Source organism: Neofelis nebulosa, chromosome 6 (assembly GCF_028018385.1).
Source record: "Neofelis nebulosa isolate mNeoNeb1 chromosome 6, mNeoNeb1.pri, whole genome shotgun sequence".
Lineage (NCBI taxonomy): Eukaryota > Metazoa > Chordata > Mammalia > Carnivora > Felidae > Neofelis > Neofelis nebulosa.
In genome coordinates, this window is record NC_080787.1 from 53806490 (window position 1) to 53823221 (window position 16732).

Here is a 16732-nt window from a genome sequence, read left to right on the forward strand (position 1 = left end):
TATTGTTTTTGTATTCCTTGGGTAAATACCCAGTAGGGCAATTACCAGATCACAGGGCCATTCTACTTTTAATTTTTTGAATTAAAAACACTTTTGGTTTCTTGTGTTATTTCTTGTGTTGTTTGATTAAAAAACACCTTTTGTTTCATTCTGACGGGTATGAGGTGATATCTCATTGTGGTTTTGATTTGCATTTGCCTGACGATGAGTAACGTTGATCAGATGGACCCTTCTTACCTACCCCACATGCACTGCCTGATTGTTTTCCTGGAGTCATAACGCTCTGTTTAAACCTTTCCATTACTCCTCTTTGCTTATAAGTCAGTAATATCTAATCTCAACCTGGAATTCAAAGCACTCCTTGAAATGTGCCTCCATGCACTGTCTACACATTATGGCACACCACTCTCTGTATGAATCTTCCATCCTTTCCCTCCCTTCTCCCAGTCGGAATCCTGGTGACCTCCCATCTGGGTGATAGCTCTTTGTTTTGGGCTGAATGTTTCAGTCCTTCAGGGAATCTTTGCATTTAACAACAACAACTTGAGAGAGCAATGGTTCGATTTAAACCCCACTCTCTGTCCCTATTCTTCCCTCCCTCTCTGTCCAGCTGTCTGACCCTTCCTCAGAAGGGAAACAGCAAAGCTGGCACTTTTCCCACTTAACACCTTAAGTTGAGCTAGTTCTCTGGACTGGATCCATGGCGAGAGCATCCTGGCTTTTCTGCTGCTGCCACCAGGTTTCAGTGTAAGGACATTCTCTGCTCCCTAATTACATCAGTTGGGGTCCAGCTGGGAGACAGAACCATACCAGTTACTTTAGTTCCTTTAACCAAACCTAGTTCCAAAGAAGTTAACTAGGTCCTGGTGTAAGGGTTAAATTGTAGTGTAGAGCTAATGCTTACCTTGAAAAATAACAGCTTTGTGTTGACACTGAAGGTTAAAAAATAACAGCCTTGCTTTGCTCTGGTAAACTACGCCTCATACCCTTGTAAATTAGGCTTCGCCAATTAAGGAAACAAAAGTTCAAAGAAAAGAGCATCAGAGGCAGGGTCAAGGAGATCCACTGGTTGCAACTTAGAGGCAGAAAGTCTAAAGTAAACACCTCATTAGGCAACTGTTTCTAACTCATCTGGAAACTGTTTCTTTGTTCTGTTCCCAGGTGATGATAAAACGATGTGATCGGTTATGAAAACTCTGTACCCCGGCTGTTCCGGGCCACACTCTTATCAAGAATGTTGGTCCCGATCGGTCGCCTTGCCTCTCATTGTAATAAACTTTGTTGTGACTGTCACTGGTGCCTGTAGCATTCTGTTTCAGGAGTCGTGTGGATGCAACATTTGGTGCATTGGCCGGGAAAGTTAAAGGTCTGAAACAGGGCCCTTTCCTTGGATTGTTCCACGGGAAAGTTAAAGGTCTGAAACAGGGCCCTTTCTGCGGATTGCTCCGCCGACCCCTGGGAAGAAGCTCGGGATTGGGAGAGGTAAGGAATTCTTGGGGCGCGCCATTTGGATGACTCAGGAGGGTCTGCTGGACGCGGCTATAGACCCAGAGTCAGGGATCCTACCGGGACGCTGGTGGACCCCATTTGGTTTGGTTTTTGTCAAGAAGGATCCCATTTTCAGGTGGCTGCCACGGCCTACTGGCCTAGAGATCTCAAACTTGTGTTTTCTTCGTGTCTTAATTGTCTTCTTCCTGTTGAGTGTCTGTGCGTCCTTGTCAGTTCTGCCTATCTTTGTCATGGGTCAAAATCAGAGTACCCCCACCCCTCTGAGTCTCATACTAACCCATTTCCAGGACTATAGGAGAGCTGCCTCAGTTTTCGGCCTCCACGTTAAGAAGCCAGTCCTTCGAACTCTCTGCGAGGTAGAATGGACCAGCTTTCAAGTGGAATGGCCTCCACAGGGGACCTTTGACCTTACATTGATATATAAGGTTCATGATATTGTCTTTTCTAGGCATGTAGACCAAATCCCATATATTGGGGCATGGAGGACCCTCATCGAAAACCCTCCAGATTGGTTAAAACTTCTCCTTCCCCTTTCCCCTTGCCTCCCTAAAGTACAGGCTTTACCACTCAAAGGCAGTCCATCTGGAGCTCAAAATAAGAATCGTGACGGGACTAAGCGGCTGCCCCCTCTATCACCTGCACCAGAGGAAGAAGAAGAAACTTACCGCCCACCGCCCTATAGTTCTCGCTCAAAAAATACAAGTCAGGATGCTTCAGATCAGGAGGCAAGCCCAAGTCAGGACACTCCCCTGAGCCCATCTCATACCCGGTCAGGGACTCCCTTTCATCCCCCTCCCCCTGCCCTACCCCTTCGTCCAGGGCCACCCCTGCAGGGTGAAGTCTGACCCTTTATGACTTATGTACCCTTCTCCACTAGCGACCTTTATAATTGAAGTTTCAAAACCCCTCATTCTCAGAGAAACCCCAAACCTTAATTTCTCTTCTTGAAACCATATTTGTGACCCATCAGCCAACCTGGGATGACTGCCAGCAGCTCTTGCAGGTTCTCTTCACCACTGAGGAGCGAGATAAGATCCGTCGTGAGGCCCAGAAATTAGTGATGGGGCCAAACGGGCAACCCACCGAGGATCCTGCTGTGCTGGAGGAAGTTTTTCCTTCCTCGCATCCTGAGAATTGGGACCCAAACACTCCTCACGGTAGGCGATCATTAACCCTATTTCGCCAGACTCTACTGGGAGGTCTCCAGGTGGCCGCCCGCCAGCCCACAAACATGTCTAAGGTAACAGAAGTAATTCAGGGAGCTGAGGAAAGCCCCTCAGCCTTCTTAGAAAGGCTCATGGAGGCTTACCGCACCTTTACCCCTATTGACCCTGAGGCACCTGAAAATTGAAGGGCATTAAATCTGGCTTTTGTCTACAGGCAGCCCCAGACATTCGGAAAAAGTTACAAAAATTAGATGGGTTTGAAGGAAAAAATTTATCTGAGTTAGTTGAAATAGCCCAAAAGGTTTTCAACAATAGGGATTCTCAGGAAGAAAGACAGACAAAAAAATTAAGCAGGGTGGTGGCAGCCGTCCTGGATGCCCGTGAGGGAAGAGGACCCAGAACGCCCAAAGAATTCTGGTCTGAACAAAAGAAAAAAGATAAACAAAGGGTTAAAGTGTCACTAGGAAAAAATCAGTGTGCATATTGCAAACAAGAGGGACACTGGAAAAAGGATTGCCCCAACTTAGCCCAACGCAAAACTCGGCCACCCCAGGTATCTGTGATGGGAGTCGATTTCGACTGACGGGGCCACAGCTTGGTGGCCCCTTCTGAGCCGTTGGTTACTGTTAATATAGGGGGCCAACCTAAGACCTTCTTGGTGGACACTGGGGCAACATTTTCAGTTCTAAAACAAGATCCTGGCCCCACCAGGCAAGAGGCAACCCTGGTGCAAGGAGTAACTGGGTCCCAGACTTGTAAATGGACCACTGACCGCCAAGTAGATTTAGGCCATAAAACTGTTACACATTCTTTCCTAATCATGCCTGAATGCCCCTACCCTGGATTACTAGGTAGAGACCTACTGCATAAACTAACGGCTTCTTTGAAATTCACTGAAGGGGGTATGCATATGAAAGTCGGCGAGGATGGCCCAACAACAGTAATGGTGACTGTGCCACTTGGGGAAGAGGGCCTGCTCACTCCAGTGCCTAATGAAAATGTCCATGCAGTCGATCCCCTCCTTAAAAGCCTCCAGGTGGATTTTCCCCAGGTATGGGCTGAAACCAATCCACCTGGGCTGGCAATTCATCAAGCTCCCATAATAGTGGAACTTAAGGCATCCGCGCTTCTGGTAAGAGTAAAACAATATCCCATGTCCCGGGAGGCTAGGTGGGGAATCGCTATTCACATCAAGCATTTGCGTGACTCTGGCATTTTGATCCCATGCAAGTTGCCATGGAATACTCCGCTTCTTCCTGTCCAGAAGCCTAACTCATCCGATTTCTGGCCAGTTCAAGACCTAAGAGCAGTAAACGCCAGGGTAATGGAAATTCATCCCGCTGTACCCAACCCTTATACTCTCCTTAGTCTGCTTCCCCCTTCTCAGGTGTACTATACAGTTCTGGACTTAAAAGATGCCTTCTTTGCCATCCCGCTGGCCCCACAAAGCCAGCCACTATTTGCATTTGAATGGACTGATCCTGAAGAGGGAAAAGCCGGACAGCTCACCTGGACGCGACTCCCCCAGGGATTTAAAAATTCTCCTACTCTTTTTAATGAAGCCCTGCACCAAGATTTAGAGCCATTTCAGATCTCCAACCCACAAGTAACTCTATTGCAATATGTTGATGATATCTTGTTGGCGGCCCCTTCTCATTTAGAATGCCTGAATGCCACCCAAAGGACTCTTGAGTCTTCTACAAAAACTGGGGTACCGGGGCACCTGGGTGGCTCAGTCAGTTGAGCGTCCGACTTCGGCTCAGGTCAAGATCTCGCGGTCTGTGAGTTCGAGCCCCGCGTCGGGCTCTGTGCTGACTGCTCAGAGCCTGGAGCCTGCTTCCGATTCTGTGTCTCCCTCTCTCTCTGACCCTCCCCCGTTCATGCTGTGTCTCTCTCTGTCTCAAAAATAAATAAGCTTAAAAAAAAAAAAACTGGGGTACCGAGTGTCAGCTAGAAAAGCACAGGTCTGTCGTACTGCAGTGACCTATCTAGATTACAACCTTAAAAAAGGTAAGCGCTATCTCGGTGAACAAAGAATTCGGGCTATACTCGAAAGTCCTCAGCCTAAAACTCGCAAACAAGTCCGCGAGTTCCTTGGGGCGGCAGGCTACTGCAGACTATGGATACCTGGCTTTGCTGAACTGGCAGCCCCTTTGTATGCCACCCTCAAAGGGTCTCCAGAATCCTTCATGTGGGGAGAGACTCAAACTAAAGCCTTCCAAGCCTTACGAGATGCTCTCATGACCCCACCAGCCTTGGCCCTGCCAGATCCCATCAAGCCATTCCATTTGTTTGTAGCCGGAAAAGGGGGGGGTAGCCAAGGGAGTTCTGACACAGCGCCTAGGACCTTGGCGCCAACCAGTGGCTTATTTATCAAAACGGCTGGATCCAGTTGCTTCCGGGTGGCCCCCATGCATTCAACAAATTGCCGCCACTGCGCTTCTAGTTAAAGATGCAGACAAACTAACCTTAGGGCAAGCATTGTCTGTCGCGGGGCCCCATGAAGTGGAAACTTTACTGCGGGCTCCCCCAGAGCGATGGCTGTCAAATGCTCGGATTACCCAATATCAAGCATTGCTACTCGACCAGCCCCGAATACGTTTTTGTGCTCCCACAACCTTAAACCCAGCCACTTTGCTGCCTGAAGGACAGAATCCCCCTCTACACTCTTGCCCAGAAACCTTGGCAACGATCTCGTCCCTCCGCTCTGATCTTACGGACATTCCTTTACATGACCCTGATATCAGCATGTTTTCAGACGGCAGTAGTTTTGTGTTTCAAGGGCAAAGGTATGCCGGTGCTGCGGTGACAACAGACCCTTCCCCCAGGAACTTCAGCCCAACGCGCAGAGCTCATCGCACTAACAAAAGCCCTAAAACTTGGAAGAAACAAGTCAGTTAACATTTATACGGACAGCCACTATGCTTTTGCAACCGCGCATGTACATGGATCCGTTTATCAAGAGCACGATCTCCTCACAGCAGAAGGCAAGGCCATCAAAAATAAAGCTGAAATTTTAGATCTTCTAGCAGCCATCTGGGAACCTGCGAGGCTGGCAATCATTCACTGCCCGGGACATCAAAAAGGCAACTCCCTAGAGGCAGTCGGAAACCGCCTGGCTGATGCAGCAGCCCGAGAAGCTGCCCTAACTAAAAGTGAAAGTGCCTTGGAGCTACCGATCTTGACAGAGCCCCTGCTTCCACTGGAGCCCAGTTACACTCCTAAAGATTTGGAGTGGATTTCCAGAAAAGGGGGAAGTAGGATGCCCGGACAAAAGTGGTTTCAGGATCCTGAAGGTAAGATCCTCTTACCCGCGGCACTCGGGCGGCACATGGTGGGTCAGCTCCACCAAGGGACTCATCTGGGGAAAACGAAGATGGCGGAATTAGTGCGGAAGAAGTTCAGGGCACAAGGGCTGGGAAAAGAGATTGAAGAGGTGGTTGAAAGATGTGTAAGCTGTGCCCAAGTAAATCAGGGTGCAAATAGGAAGGTTTCAGAAGCTAAAAGAGATAGAGGAATTGAGCCAGGCCGCTTTTGGGAAGTAGATTTTACTGAGATTAAACCAGGGAAATACGGATATAAATATTTGCTTGTTTTTGTAGACACCTTCTCCGGGTGGGTCGAGGCATTCCCCACTAAATCAGAAACGGCTCAGGCGACAGTTAAGAAATTATTAAATGAAATAATCCCTAGATTCGGGCTGCCTCTGAGCATAGGATCGGACAATGGCCCGGCCTTCACAGCGCAGGTGTCCCAGGGTCTGACCCAGGCATTGGGAATAGATTGGAAATTACATTGTGCATATAGACCCCAGAGCTCGGGTCAAGTAGAAAGGATGAATCGGACCCTAAAAGAGACCTTAACCAAATTGTCCCTTGAGACAGGAGAAAATTGGGTTGATGTCCTGCCTTTTGCCCTTTTGCGAGCGCGTTGTACTCCGTTTGTCAAGGGATTTTCCCCTTATGAAATTTTATTTGGCAGACCTCCACCTATCCTGCCGAGGCTAGGAGACGATGTAATGGAACAGTTGGAACAGGACCATTTGCTGGCTTCGCTCATGGCCCTGCAACATGTACAGAAGGAAATAACCAGGGCCTTGAGAGAAGCCTTCACTCATCCTCCTGTTCTTCCCCACCCCTTTCAACCAGGAGACTTAGTCTGGGTCAAAAGGCACGAGCCTAAAACCCTGGAGCCGCGCTGGAAAGGACCACACACCGTGATTCTGACTACGCCCACGGCCGTGAAGGTAGATGGTGTCCGAACCTGGATTCATCACTCTCAGGTTAAGAAAAACTGTGTGAAGGCGTGAACAACCCAGACTGATACAGAACCAGATAACAAACAGCAATGGAAGGTTCAAAGGCATCCAGAAGATCCTTTAAAGCTAAGACTGATGCGGGAATAATAATAATTTTCTGGGTTTGTATGGTGATAAGTGTGGGGGACTGTATGAAATTGCATCCCCTATCTTTTTGGCCATACCAATGGGAACTCAGGGACACTGTCACGGGGAAGGTGATAGCATCTAATACCTCTTCCACTGTGCCTTGTTTGTTTGTTTGCTTGTTTGTTTGATTTATGTGACTTGGTGGGGGACCAAAATTTCAAAACTGTAAGCAAGCAAGTGGACCGAGACCTAGGCTACTTGGAAACTTCAATTTCTCGGCTAGAACACCAAGTAGACTCTTTAGCCGAGGTTGTATTACAAAACAGAAGAGGGCTTGATTTACTCTTCATGAAGGAAGGGGGCCTCTGCGTGGCCCTCGGAGAAACGTGCTGTTTTTATGCAAACAATTCCGGAGTAATCCAAGACACTCTCAGTTTGGTCAGGGATAATCTTAGGGCCAGGGAACATGCCAGGGGAGCCAGCAATAATTGGTATCAGAGTTTATTCTCTTGGTCTCCCTGGCTCACATCACTGCTTACGGCCGTAGCTGGGCCACTGCTATTGTTACTTCTTGGGTTAACTATTGGCCCGTGCGTTATCAACTGGTTAGTACAATATGTCAAGAAGCGAGTTAGTGAAATAAAAATTATGATGATTAGGTCCAATTATATCCCCTTAGTTCCTAATGATGAATCAAGGGATTGATTCACTGACAAGAAAAGGGGGAAATGTAAGGGTTAAATTGTAGTGTAGAGCTAATGCTTACCTTGGAAAATAACAGCTTTGTGTTGACACTGAAGGTTAAAAGATAACAGCCTTGCTTTGCTCTGGTAAACTACGCCTCATACCCTTGTAAATTAGGCTTCACCAATTAAGGAAACAAAAGTTCAAAGAAAAGAGCATCAGAGGCAGGGTCAAGGAGATCCACTGGTTGCAACTTAGAGGCAGAAAGTCTAAAGTAAACACCTCATTAGGCAACTGTTTCTAACTCATCTGGAAACTGTTTTTTTGTTCTGTTCCCAGGTGATGATAAAACTATGTGATTGGTTATAAAAACTCTGTACCCCGGCTGTTTGGGGCCGCACTCTTATCAAGAGTGTTGGTCCCGATCGGTCGGCCTTGCCTCTCATTGTAATAAACTTTGTTGTGACTGTCACTGGTGCCCGTAGCATTCTGTTTCAGGAGTTGTGTGGATGCAACACTGGAGAACTGAGAGGCAACAAAGGGACAATGCAGTGTCATGAAAGTGGCTACTGCAGAAAGTAAGTATCATCCCTATGGCTGAGGAAACAAGGGGATGGGGCTGAAATTGTAACAGTTTGGGAACTTGGAGGCAGGGCTCCTCCCACTTTGAACTCTCATATGCTTGTTGCAAGATCCAAGTGCTGCCTTCTTGACATAGAGATACATCAGATACTGTCTACCTAATTTTCTCTGCTCTTTGTGTGGGACGCCTGGGTGGCTCAGTCAGTTAAGCATCTGACTCTTGATCTCAGCTCAGGTCATGATCTCAGGGTTGTGAGATCAAGCCCTGGCTTGGGCTCTGTGCCGAGCATGGAGCCTGCTTATGATTCTCTCCCTCTCTCTGCTCCTCTCCCCCTGATGCATGCTCGCTCTCTCTCTCTCTCTCTCTCTCTCTCTCTAAAAAAAGAAAGAATGTGTGTGTGTGTGTGTGTGTGTGTGTGTGTGTGGTGTGCCTCTCACAGAGATAGAGAGACCACCTGTCTCATCCTTGGTCTAATACAGCATCCTTGATCTAATACAGCATCATGTGTAACAGGCTTTTTTTCTCACCTTGGATTAATTTCTCAAATTCTTCACGTGTTTCAAAAAGTTCTTCTTCAAACTAAAGAATGAAAGACAGAATATAATAATGGGCTGCCAGCATCATTTTGATCTTTATTATTACTTTTGATATCACAGAAAAATAAGTGAATAGAAGTAAATGGTCTAGCCACCAATTAAACCAATGTTTCAAGTAGTTATTGAACCCATGCTGACCTCTTCTGTGTTCTGTGAACCTAAGGAAATGTTTATATAAAACTAAAGCAAAGGATTTACTGAATTCAATTGATCTTGAGTAACACTGATACCCCCTGTTGTATGGATGGAACCTGCCAGATGGACTTTTCAGATCATAATCTAAATGCAGACTACTCCTTTCATTAGCTCAGACAAGTTACTCTCTTCTGTTTCCTAATGTGGGAAAATGAAGCTAATACCTACTCCTGACAGTCATGATGGTTAAATGAGATCCTACCAAAGAAGACGAACTCTTATGTTTGGCTCAATGTTGATCATTGTTACTCTTTTCCTCAGGACTTTCCCTTGGGTGGTGTTTGTTGTCCCTCATTTCCAGGGTTCAAGAACAAGCAAATGTTTGTTTGATCATTCTATTATTTAGACACAGAGAACTTAAACTGCAGCAAATCTCAGAAACTATGTGGTAGCAATCTAACTGAAAAAAAAATACATCTATAAACTGAATGCATGCATTTTGTACAGTATAATTTTAATGTAAAATTTAAACACAATGGGTTTTCTGTATTATTTCTATCATGATTAGAGATGGAAAACACAATGCATAAATGGAAAACAGTATTTTCCCCAAAGATTTTATTCTACCCCCTTTGTAACAAAAAAATTTTTTAAATTTTACATTTACAATTTGGGATGATAAAAAATACTAAGAAAAGGTACTGACAATGTGGTTCCCAGTGTTATTCCTGAATATGTAGAGTTAACATTAAACTGAGGTATTTGATCACCCTTGTTCCTAAACCTTGAAAATGAGCGTTAGCTACAACTCTGGGTGCTCTTCTTTTCCAAGCCTTCATTTGATGCATATGAAGCCCAGAGAGGTTAATTGATTTGCCCAAAGTCCCTCAGCTAAAAGGTGGAAGAACCAGGGCTAGAGTCCCTTCTCTCCAAACCCACTACATTTTAGACACTATCACCTTGCTAAATGTGTAATTTGTATTCGAATAATTTTTTAATGTTTATTTTTGAGAGACAGACAGACAGACAGAGCATGAGAGGGGGAGGGGCAGGAGAGAGGGAGACACAGAATCTGAAGAAAGCTCCAGGCCTCTGAGCTTGTCAGCACAGAGTCCGATGGGTGGGGCTTGAACCCACATACCGTGAAATCATGACCTGAGCTGAAGTCAGATGCTTAAGCGACTGAGCCACCCAGGTGCTGCATGTATTTGAGTAATTTTTATAGGAAGAAGTCATATTCCAAAGTTGACACCAAATATGAGAATACAGATGGGGAAACCAGAGTATAAAAACAAAGCTTCCCCCAAAGCCCTTTTTTCCTAAATTTAAAGATTACTTTTGAGGGACCTGTTGGCTCAGTGTTGGTTAAGCTTCCAGTTTGTGGGTTCAAGCCCCTCCCACTGGGCTCTGTGCTGACAGCTCAGAGCCTGGAGCCTTCTTTGGATTCTGTGTCTCCCTCTCTCTCTGCCCCTTCCCTGCTCACACTCAGTCTCTCTCTCTCTTTCAAAAAATAATGAATAAACATTAAAAAACATTTTAAAGATTACTTTTGACTTTCATGTAGTGTGATGGGGGGAAAAGTACATTTGTTTATGATTTTAATTTCTCCTTGAATTTCTCATGTCAGGAACTCCAGGGTAACTTTACTATTTGCTTTGGCCAGGCTTCAAGATCTCAGAGCGTGAAGCCCAACCTCCAATTCCACCCAGGGCGTTACCAGGTTAATCCATGAGAGCAACTTGGGGAGAGGGCAGCACCCGGGAGCCCATTGTCTGGGTATGGCCATGAAGAGCATGGAATACAGTGAAATTCCTCAGACTACATACTATCCGAGGAATTTTCTAGTAGGTTTAGATTGAGTTTCACCAGACCACAAAGCAAGGGTTTACCACCTGAACGTTTTTGTTTTTAATGGGGTGTCTTCTTCAATTATATCTTTTGCTTGAACACTTATTATGTGAGGGGCCCTGTCAAGTTCTGCTCTAAGGATAAACAAAGCACAGCCATTTTAGCAAAGTCATTTGTGCTAGAGCATGATTATTTAACTTTTGAAAATTTGCTATGACTTACATCAAAAAGAAAAGTCAGGCACAGAAGGTAAATATTGACTATAGAATTTTCTTCTAACTCTGACAAACTACAATACCAACCCTGAATATAAGAACTGTGAAGAGTCAGGAGATCCCAGAAAGAGCTTCATGTGGCTCAGAAAGGAGAATTGGCCTTTTATTGTTTTGAAAAAATTAGGTCATTGGAAGAAGAAATCACAAGTTCAAATTGTTTTATTATATACTAAAAAATAGTGCCCTCCCCCATGAAGAAATTGCAGTGTTTTTGACAGGTGGGCTTTGGGCTCACATTGTCTCCCACGTGTTTTATCATATTTTATTCAGAGCTAATGCTAAAACAACAATACATAAAAACTGAGATCTAAAAAATAATTGGGGCTGCGTGGGTGGCTCAGTCCATTAAGCATCCAACTTCAGCTCAGGTCATGATCTCATGGTTCATGAGTCCAAGCCCCGTGTCAGGCTCTGTGCTGACAGCTCAGAGCCTGGAGCCTGCTTTGGATTCTGTGTCTCTCTCTTTCCCTCTCTGCCCCTCCCCTGCTCACTCTCTGTCTCTCTCTCTCTCTCACTCTCAAAAATAAATAAACATTGAAAAATTTTGGGGGGGCGCCTGGGTGGCTCAGTTAGTTAAGCATCCGACTTCAGCTCAGGTCATAATCTCACAGTCCGTGAATTTAAGCCCCACGTCGGGCTCTGAGCTGCCAGCTCAGAGCCTGGAGCCTGCTTCCGATTCTGTCTCCCTCTCTCTCTGCCCCTCCCTTGTTCATGCTCTGTCTCTGTCTCAAAAATAAATAAAAACATTAAAAATTTTTTTTATTTTTTAATAAATAAAAAGTAATTATAAAAGAATGACCCTAATTCCTCACCCCCTTCCTTTATTCATCTATCATTTATCCATCTCCATATGAATAGATCTCAAAAACATAATAGTGAATGTTAGGAGGAAAATATAGAATGATGCTCAAAAGGCACCATTTATGTAAATTATTTCAAAAGGCACACGAGTGGTTGGTGAGCACACACATGAATGTAAAAATATAAAGACTGGACTGACTGGATAGAGGTTACTTCAGTAGACATGGGAGTGACAGTCCAACTGAATTTTAGCTTCATCTGTTAATGCTTTATTTCTAAAAGATTATATTAATATATTACCCTTGTGGTTTTATTTTTATGGCTGAAGGCAAATATGACAAAATAATAATAACTGCTCATTCCACATAGTGGCATCATGTTCATTATAAACTTTTTTGTACTTCACATATTTTCAAAATTTTAATTTAAAATTAAAAAAATTCATAACAAAGGAATTTTTGACAAAAGTACTGGTGAAGTTTTCACAGAGATTTTTTGCTTTATTAGAGCAGAAATTCTTTTTTTTAAGTTTATTTATTTATTTTGAGAGAGAGAGAGAGCACAAGTGTGGCAGGGGCAGAGAGAGGGAGAGAGAAAATCCCAAGCAGGCTCCACATTGTCAGTGCAGAGCCCAACGTGGGGTTCCATCCCATGAACCGTAACATCATGACCTAAACCAAAATTAAGAGTCAGATGCTTAACTGACTGCTTAACTGCCACCCAGGTGCCCCTATTACAACAGAAATTCTCTACCTGGGGACCTAGATTCCAGGTATGTATTTCGTGGCTTTTTGGAGCCCCTACAGTACATCAGACTTTTTCCTGGCAAATAGTTTCTTCGGTTTCTTCAGATTTTAGTATAAAACATCTGTTATTGTTACCTAAAATATTTTCAAAACCTCTGTACCACCAGGTAACATAAAATGGGTCTATTTCACAAACTATTTAAATAATAAACCATGTTCTAAGCTGCATTCATATGAGAAATCTACATTCCTAGTGAACAAATTAACTTACATATTCTGTCAGGGCTAAAACAGAATGTAGACCATCCTAACAAATATCAAGTGAATGGGGTTACTTGCTATTTTCACGTTAAACCACGTGGAGCTGACCGTAAGTGTGAAGAAAACTGCCTGTTCTTTCATCTTTGGATCTAAGAGACCATTTAGGAGCAATTAGAAAAAAAAAAAAATGTGTGGTGGCATCTGGGTGGTTCAGTCAGTTGAACGTCCAACATGGGCTCGGGTCATGATCTTGCATTCCTGAGTTCAAGCCCAACATCGGATTCACTGCTGTCAGCCTGTCAGCACAGAGCCTGCTTTGGATCCTGTCACTCTCTCTCTCTCTCTGCCCCTAGCCAGCACTTGCGCTCTCCCAAAAATAAATAAATCTTTTAAAAAAAGTTGTGTGGGGGCGCCTGGGTGGCTCACTCAGTTAAACATCTGACTCAGGTCATGATTTCATGGCTCTTGGGTTTGAGCCCAGCATCAGGCTTTATGCTGACAGCTCAGAGCCTGGAGCCTGCTTGCATTTCTTTGTCTCCCTCTCTCTCTGCCCCTCCCCCACTTATGCTTGCTCTCTCTCTCTCTCTCTCTCTCTCAAAAATAAACATTAAAAAAAATTTTTTAATTGTGTGGGTTACAGAGGAGGCTAATGCTTTCTACTCACAATAAATATTTACAGATACAAATATTTATCTTTGAAAGGTCTTTATAAATTTCAGTAACTTAGCTTTTAAATATGTTGAGAATAGAATTTTTTTAATTCATTAAAGTATAGGATAGTTATAGTTTTGGTAATGAATGATATGTTCTAACATCAGTATGAGAGTGTTCTATATATTTAAAGAAAACTACCTGTTTCTTAATATTCTTTTACATATATATTTATTTTGAGAGAGTGAGTGAGGGAGCACCTGTGGGGGAGGGGCAGAGAGAAAGGGGGAGAAAGAATCCCAAGCAGGGTCTGCACTGTCAGTGCAAGCCAAGGCAGGACTTGATCTCACTACCATGAGATCATGACCTGAGCCCAGATCATCACCTAAGCTGAAATCAACAGTCAGATGCTTAACCGACCAAGCCACCCAGGCTTGAGACTAATGTAGTTAAACATATCCAATACTTGGCTGATAAGAATGAAATGAAAAGAAGCTGTTTGACAGACTGGGTCCCTTCCTTTATTCCTCGTCTTCTTCCTCCCTCCCTTCCTTTGCTCATTAGTCATTATTTGCTTCACCTTGGGTGAGCTCAGTGCCAACAACCACGCTATTTCCACGCTATTTGGGCACTTTTATTCTTAATAAAAGAATGCACTGGTTCACTCACAGCCCAGTGTCTAAAGAGCAGGTGGCAAAATTGGCTTTTTGTTCAATCATATTTTCTACACCAGCTCCCTAAGTAAGTATTCAACGACCCCAAGACGAAAATAATATGAATAAATCAGCATCTCACCTCTACCCCTGCTGCAGCCAAGAGCCACCGGATGGACTCCATTCTGCCTCGGCCATTGAAGTAGTGAAGCTTGGGCTTCCCCGCCATGCTTAAGGACTCCTGCAAATCAACAGAGAGAGACTGATGAAGACTGTTCTGCACACAGAGCAGGAGAGGAATCCACATGAAGAGAGCAGTGCAAAGTTAACCAGAAAGCTCTGGGCCTGTGCCCAAAATCAGAGCTGCTCCTCAGCTCCAAGGCTTCCTGTGTTCTGTGCTCTTCTCCACAAATGGAGTTTATCGCCACAAATTGATGTTCTCAAAACTTAATTGAATCACTGATACATTTTTTAAAATAGAAAGAGGACAAGTGAGGAAGCCAGACAGATGGAAGGAATTTGAAAATAAGACTCTGACCAGCTCTTCCTCCGGTAGCAGGTGGCGAGGTGTTAGCATTGCAATGTTTTTTTCTTTTTTCTATCCAGGTCCTCCTCCCTTCTCCTACCGGCACAGCCCAGACTGGCTAAATGGGGTGAGATTAGGGGAAGCTGATGCTTTTCACTTTCCAAATTAATTTCAGTACTTTAATTCTGGCGACCTCTGAAGCCTGGAGACAGCAATCAAGGGGATTTTCAATGACTCATTAGGATTTAAAGCAAAAGTGCAAAGTTAAGCAAAGTGGGTCTTTTCACACTTTCTTTTTCCTCTGAAAATGGAAATATCTTTTTTAGAAACATAACCTTTGCTCACCTTGAAGAAATTAAAGTATTATAGAAATCAAAAGCCCATCCCGCACAACCCCAAGATAGCATCTGAGGTTTATGGGACATGGAGGGGTAGACTTGGTGGGGGGACAGTCTTTGGACATTTAAAGGTGGCTTGAGGTACTTGGAAGGGGGTTCCTGGAAGCATCAGGGCCTGTGTGGAGGGGTGGGAGTGGCTTTAGGAGTAGAAAGAGTTCATGTCTACATGCTTTCAATGGGAACTGATATATTTTGGAGCATATCACCTGGCTCAATTTTAAAAACAACACTTCTATGGGGCACCTGGGTGGCTGAGTCAGTTAAGCGTCCGACTTCAGCTCAGGTCATGATCTCACAGTTCATGGGTTTGAGCCCCACATCAGGCTCTGTGTTTATAGCTCAGAGCCTGGAGCCTGCTTTGGATTCTGTGTCTCTCTCTGTGTGTTCCTCTTCCACTCGTGCTGTCTCTCTCTCTAAATAAATAAACATTAAAAAGAAACAGCACTTTTACCCATTAAAAGCTCAGCAAAATGAATGAAGAAAAAATGATAGTTGAGGATATTATTTTGGAAACCATTTTGAAAATCATGGCTTTTCAGCTTTATGTGATGCCTACTAGAATCACCCTATTAGGGGCTTAAAACACACGCAGGTGCACAAGTGGCATGCATGTTCTCTCTCTCTCTCTCTCTCTCTCTCTCTCTCTGCCTGGGTCCCACATTGATTTGGGAAAGGACCCTGCCATCTGTGTCTTTTAGAATCTTTCCAGGTGAGTCTAATGTGCAGTCAGCATTAAGAACCACTGATCTGGACAATGGCTGCTAAAACTACTGATAGAGATCTCTATCTAGCATGGAAAGGTTAGGCTGAGCACTCGAAACATCTATCATCACTAAAAGTAGGACAACCAGACGTGACAGGCCTCCTAATACGATACAGTAGAAAGTGTGCGGCACTGCCGGTGAAGAATTCTTGCCAAAACAACTGACCTGGAATTCAGTCAAGCCTCAAGATACCAATTTATGGGAAATACAGGAAACAGATGAGCACTTCAGGGATGCAATTAGCAAAATCAGCAAAATCTACAATGTGGAACTCTACAGGCTTGCTATTCAGAGAGTGGTCCGGAGGCTAGCAACATATGGAGCACCTGGGAAGCTGCTAGAAATGCAGGTAGCTTGGGCTCCAGCCTAGACCCTCTGGTAGCTACACTTTAAGATCTCAAGGGCTTTACATGCACATTCAAGTTTGAGAAGCACTGTTCTCCAGGTCAAGTGACTAATACATTCCCAAAGAACTCTCTAGTCTTATATACCCGTGATAAAAAGTTTTTTTGTTTAATTTTTTTTTAACGTTTATTTATTTTTCAGACAGAGAGAGACAGAGCATGAACGGGGGAGGGTCAGAGAGAGAGGGAGACACAGAATCTGAAACAGGCTCCAGGCTCTGAGCTGTCAGCACAGAGCCCGACGTAGGGCTCGAACTCATGGACCGTGAGATCATGACCTGAACCGAAGTCGGACACTTAACCGACCAAGACACCCAGGCGCCCCTAAAAGTTTTTAAAGTTGCA

General features: G+C 44.4%; 1 protein-coding gene across 1 annotated transcript; it reads left to right on the forward strand.

Annotated features, from left to right (window-relative positions):
* Window positions 1-3579: 3579 nt before the first annotated feature.
* LOC131515415 (uncharacterized) lies at window positions 3580-8218 on the forward strand. The gene is made up of 4 exons (XM_058736155.1): window positions 3580-3807; window positions 4063-4281; window positions 5491-5971; window positions 6824-8218. Exons 1-4 carry the CDS (start codon window positions 3580-3582, stop codon window positions 6982-6984), a joined length of 1089 nt encoding a protein of 362 aa, XP_058592138.1. The 3' UTR covers window positions 6985-8218.
* The last annotated feature ends 8514 nt before the right edge of the window (window positions 8219-16732 follow it).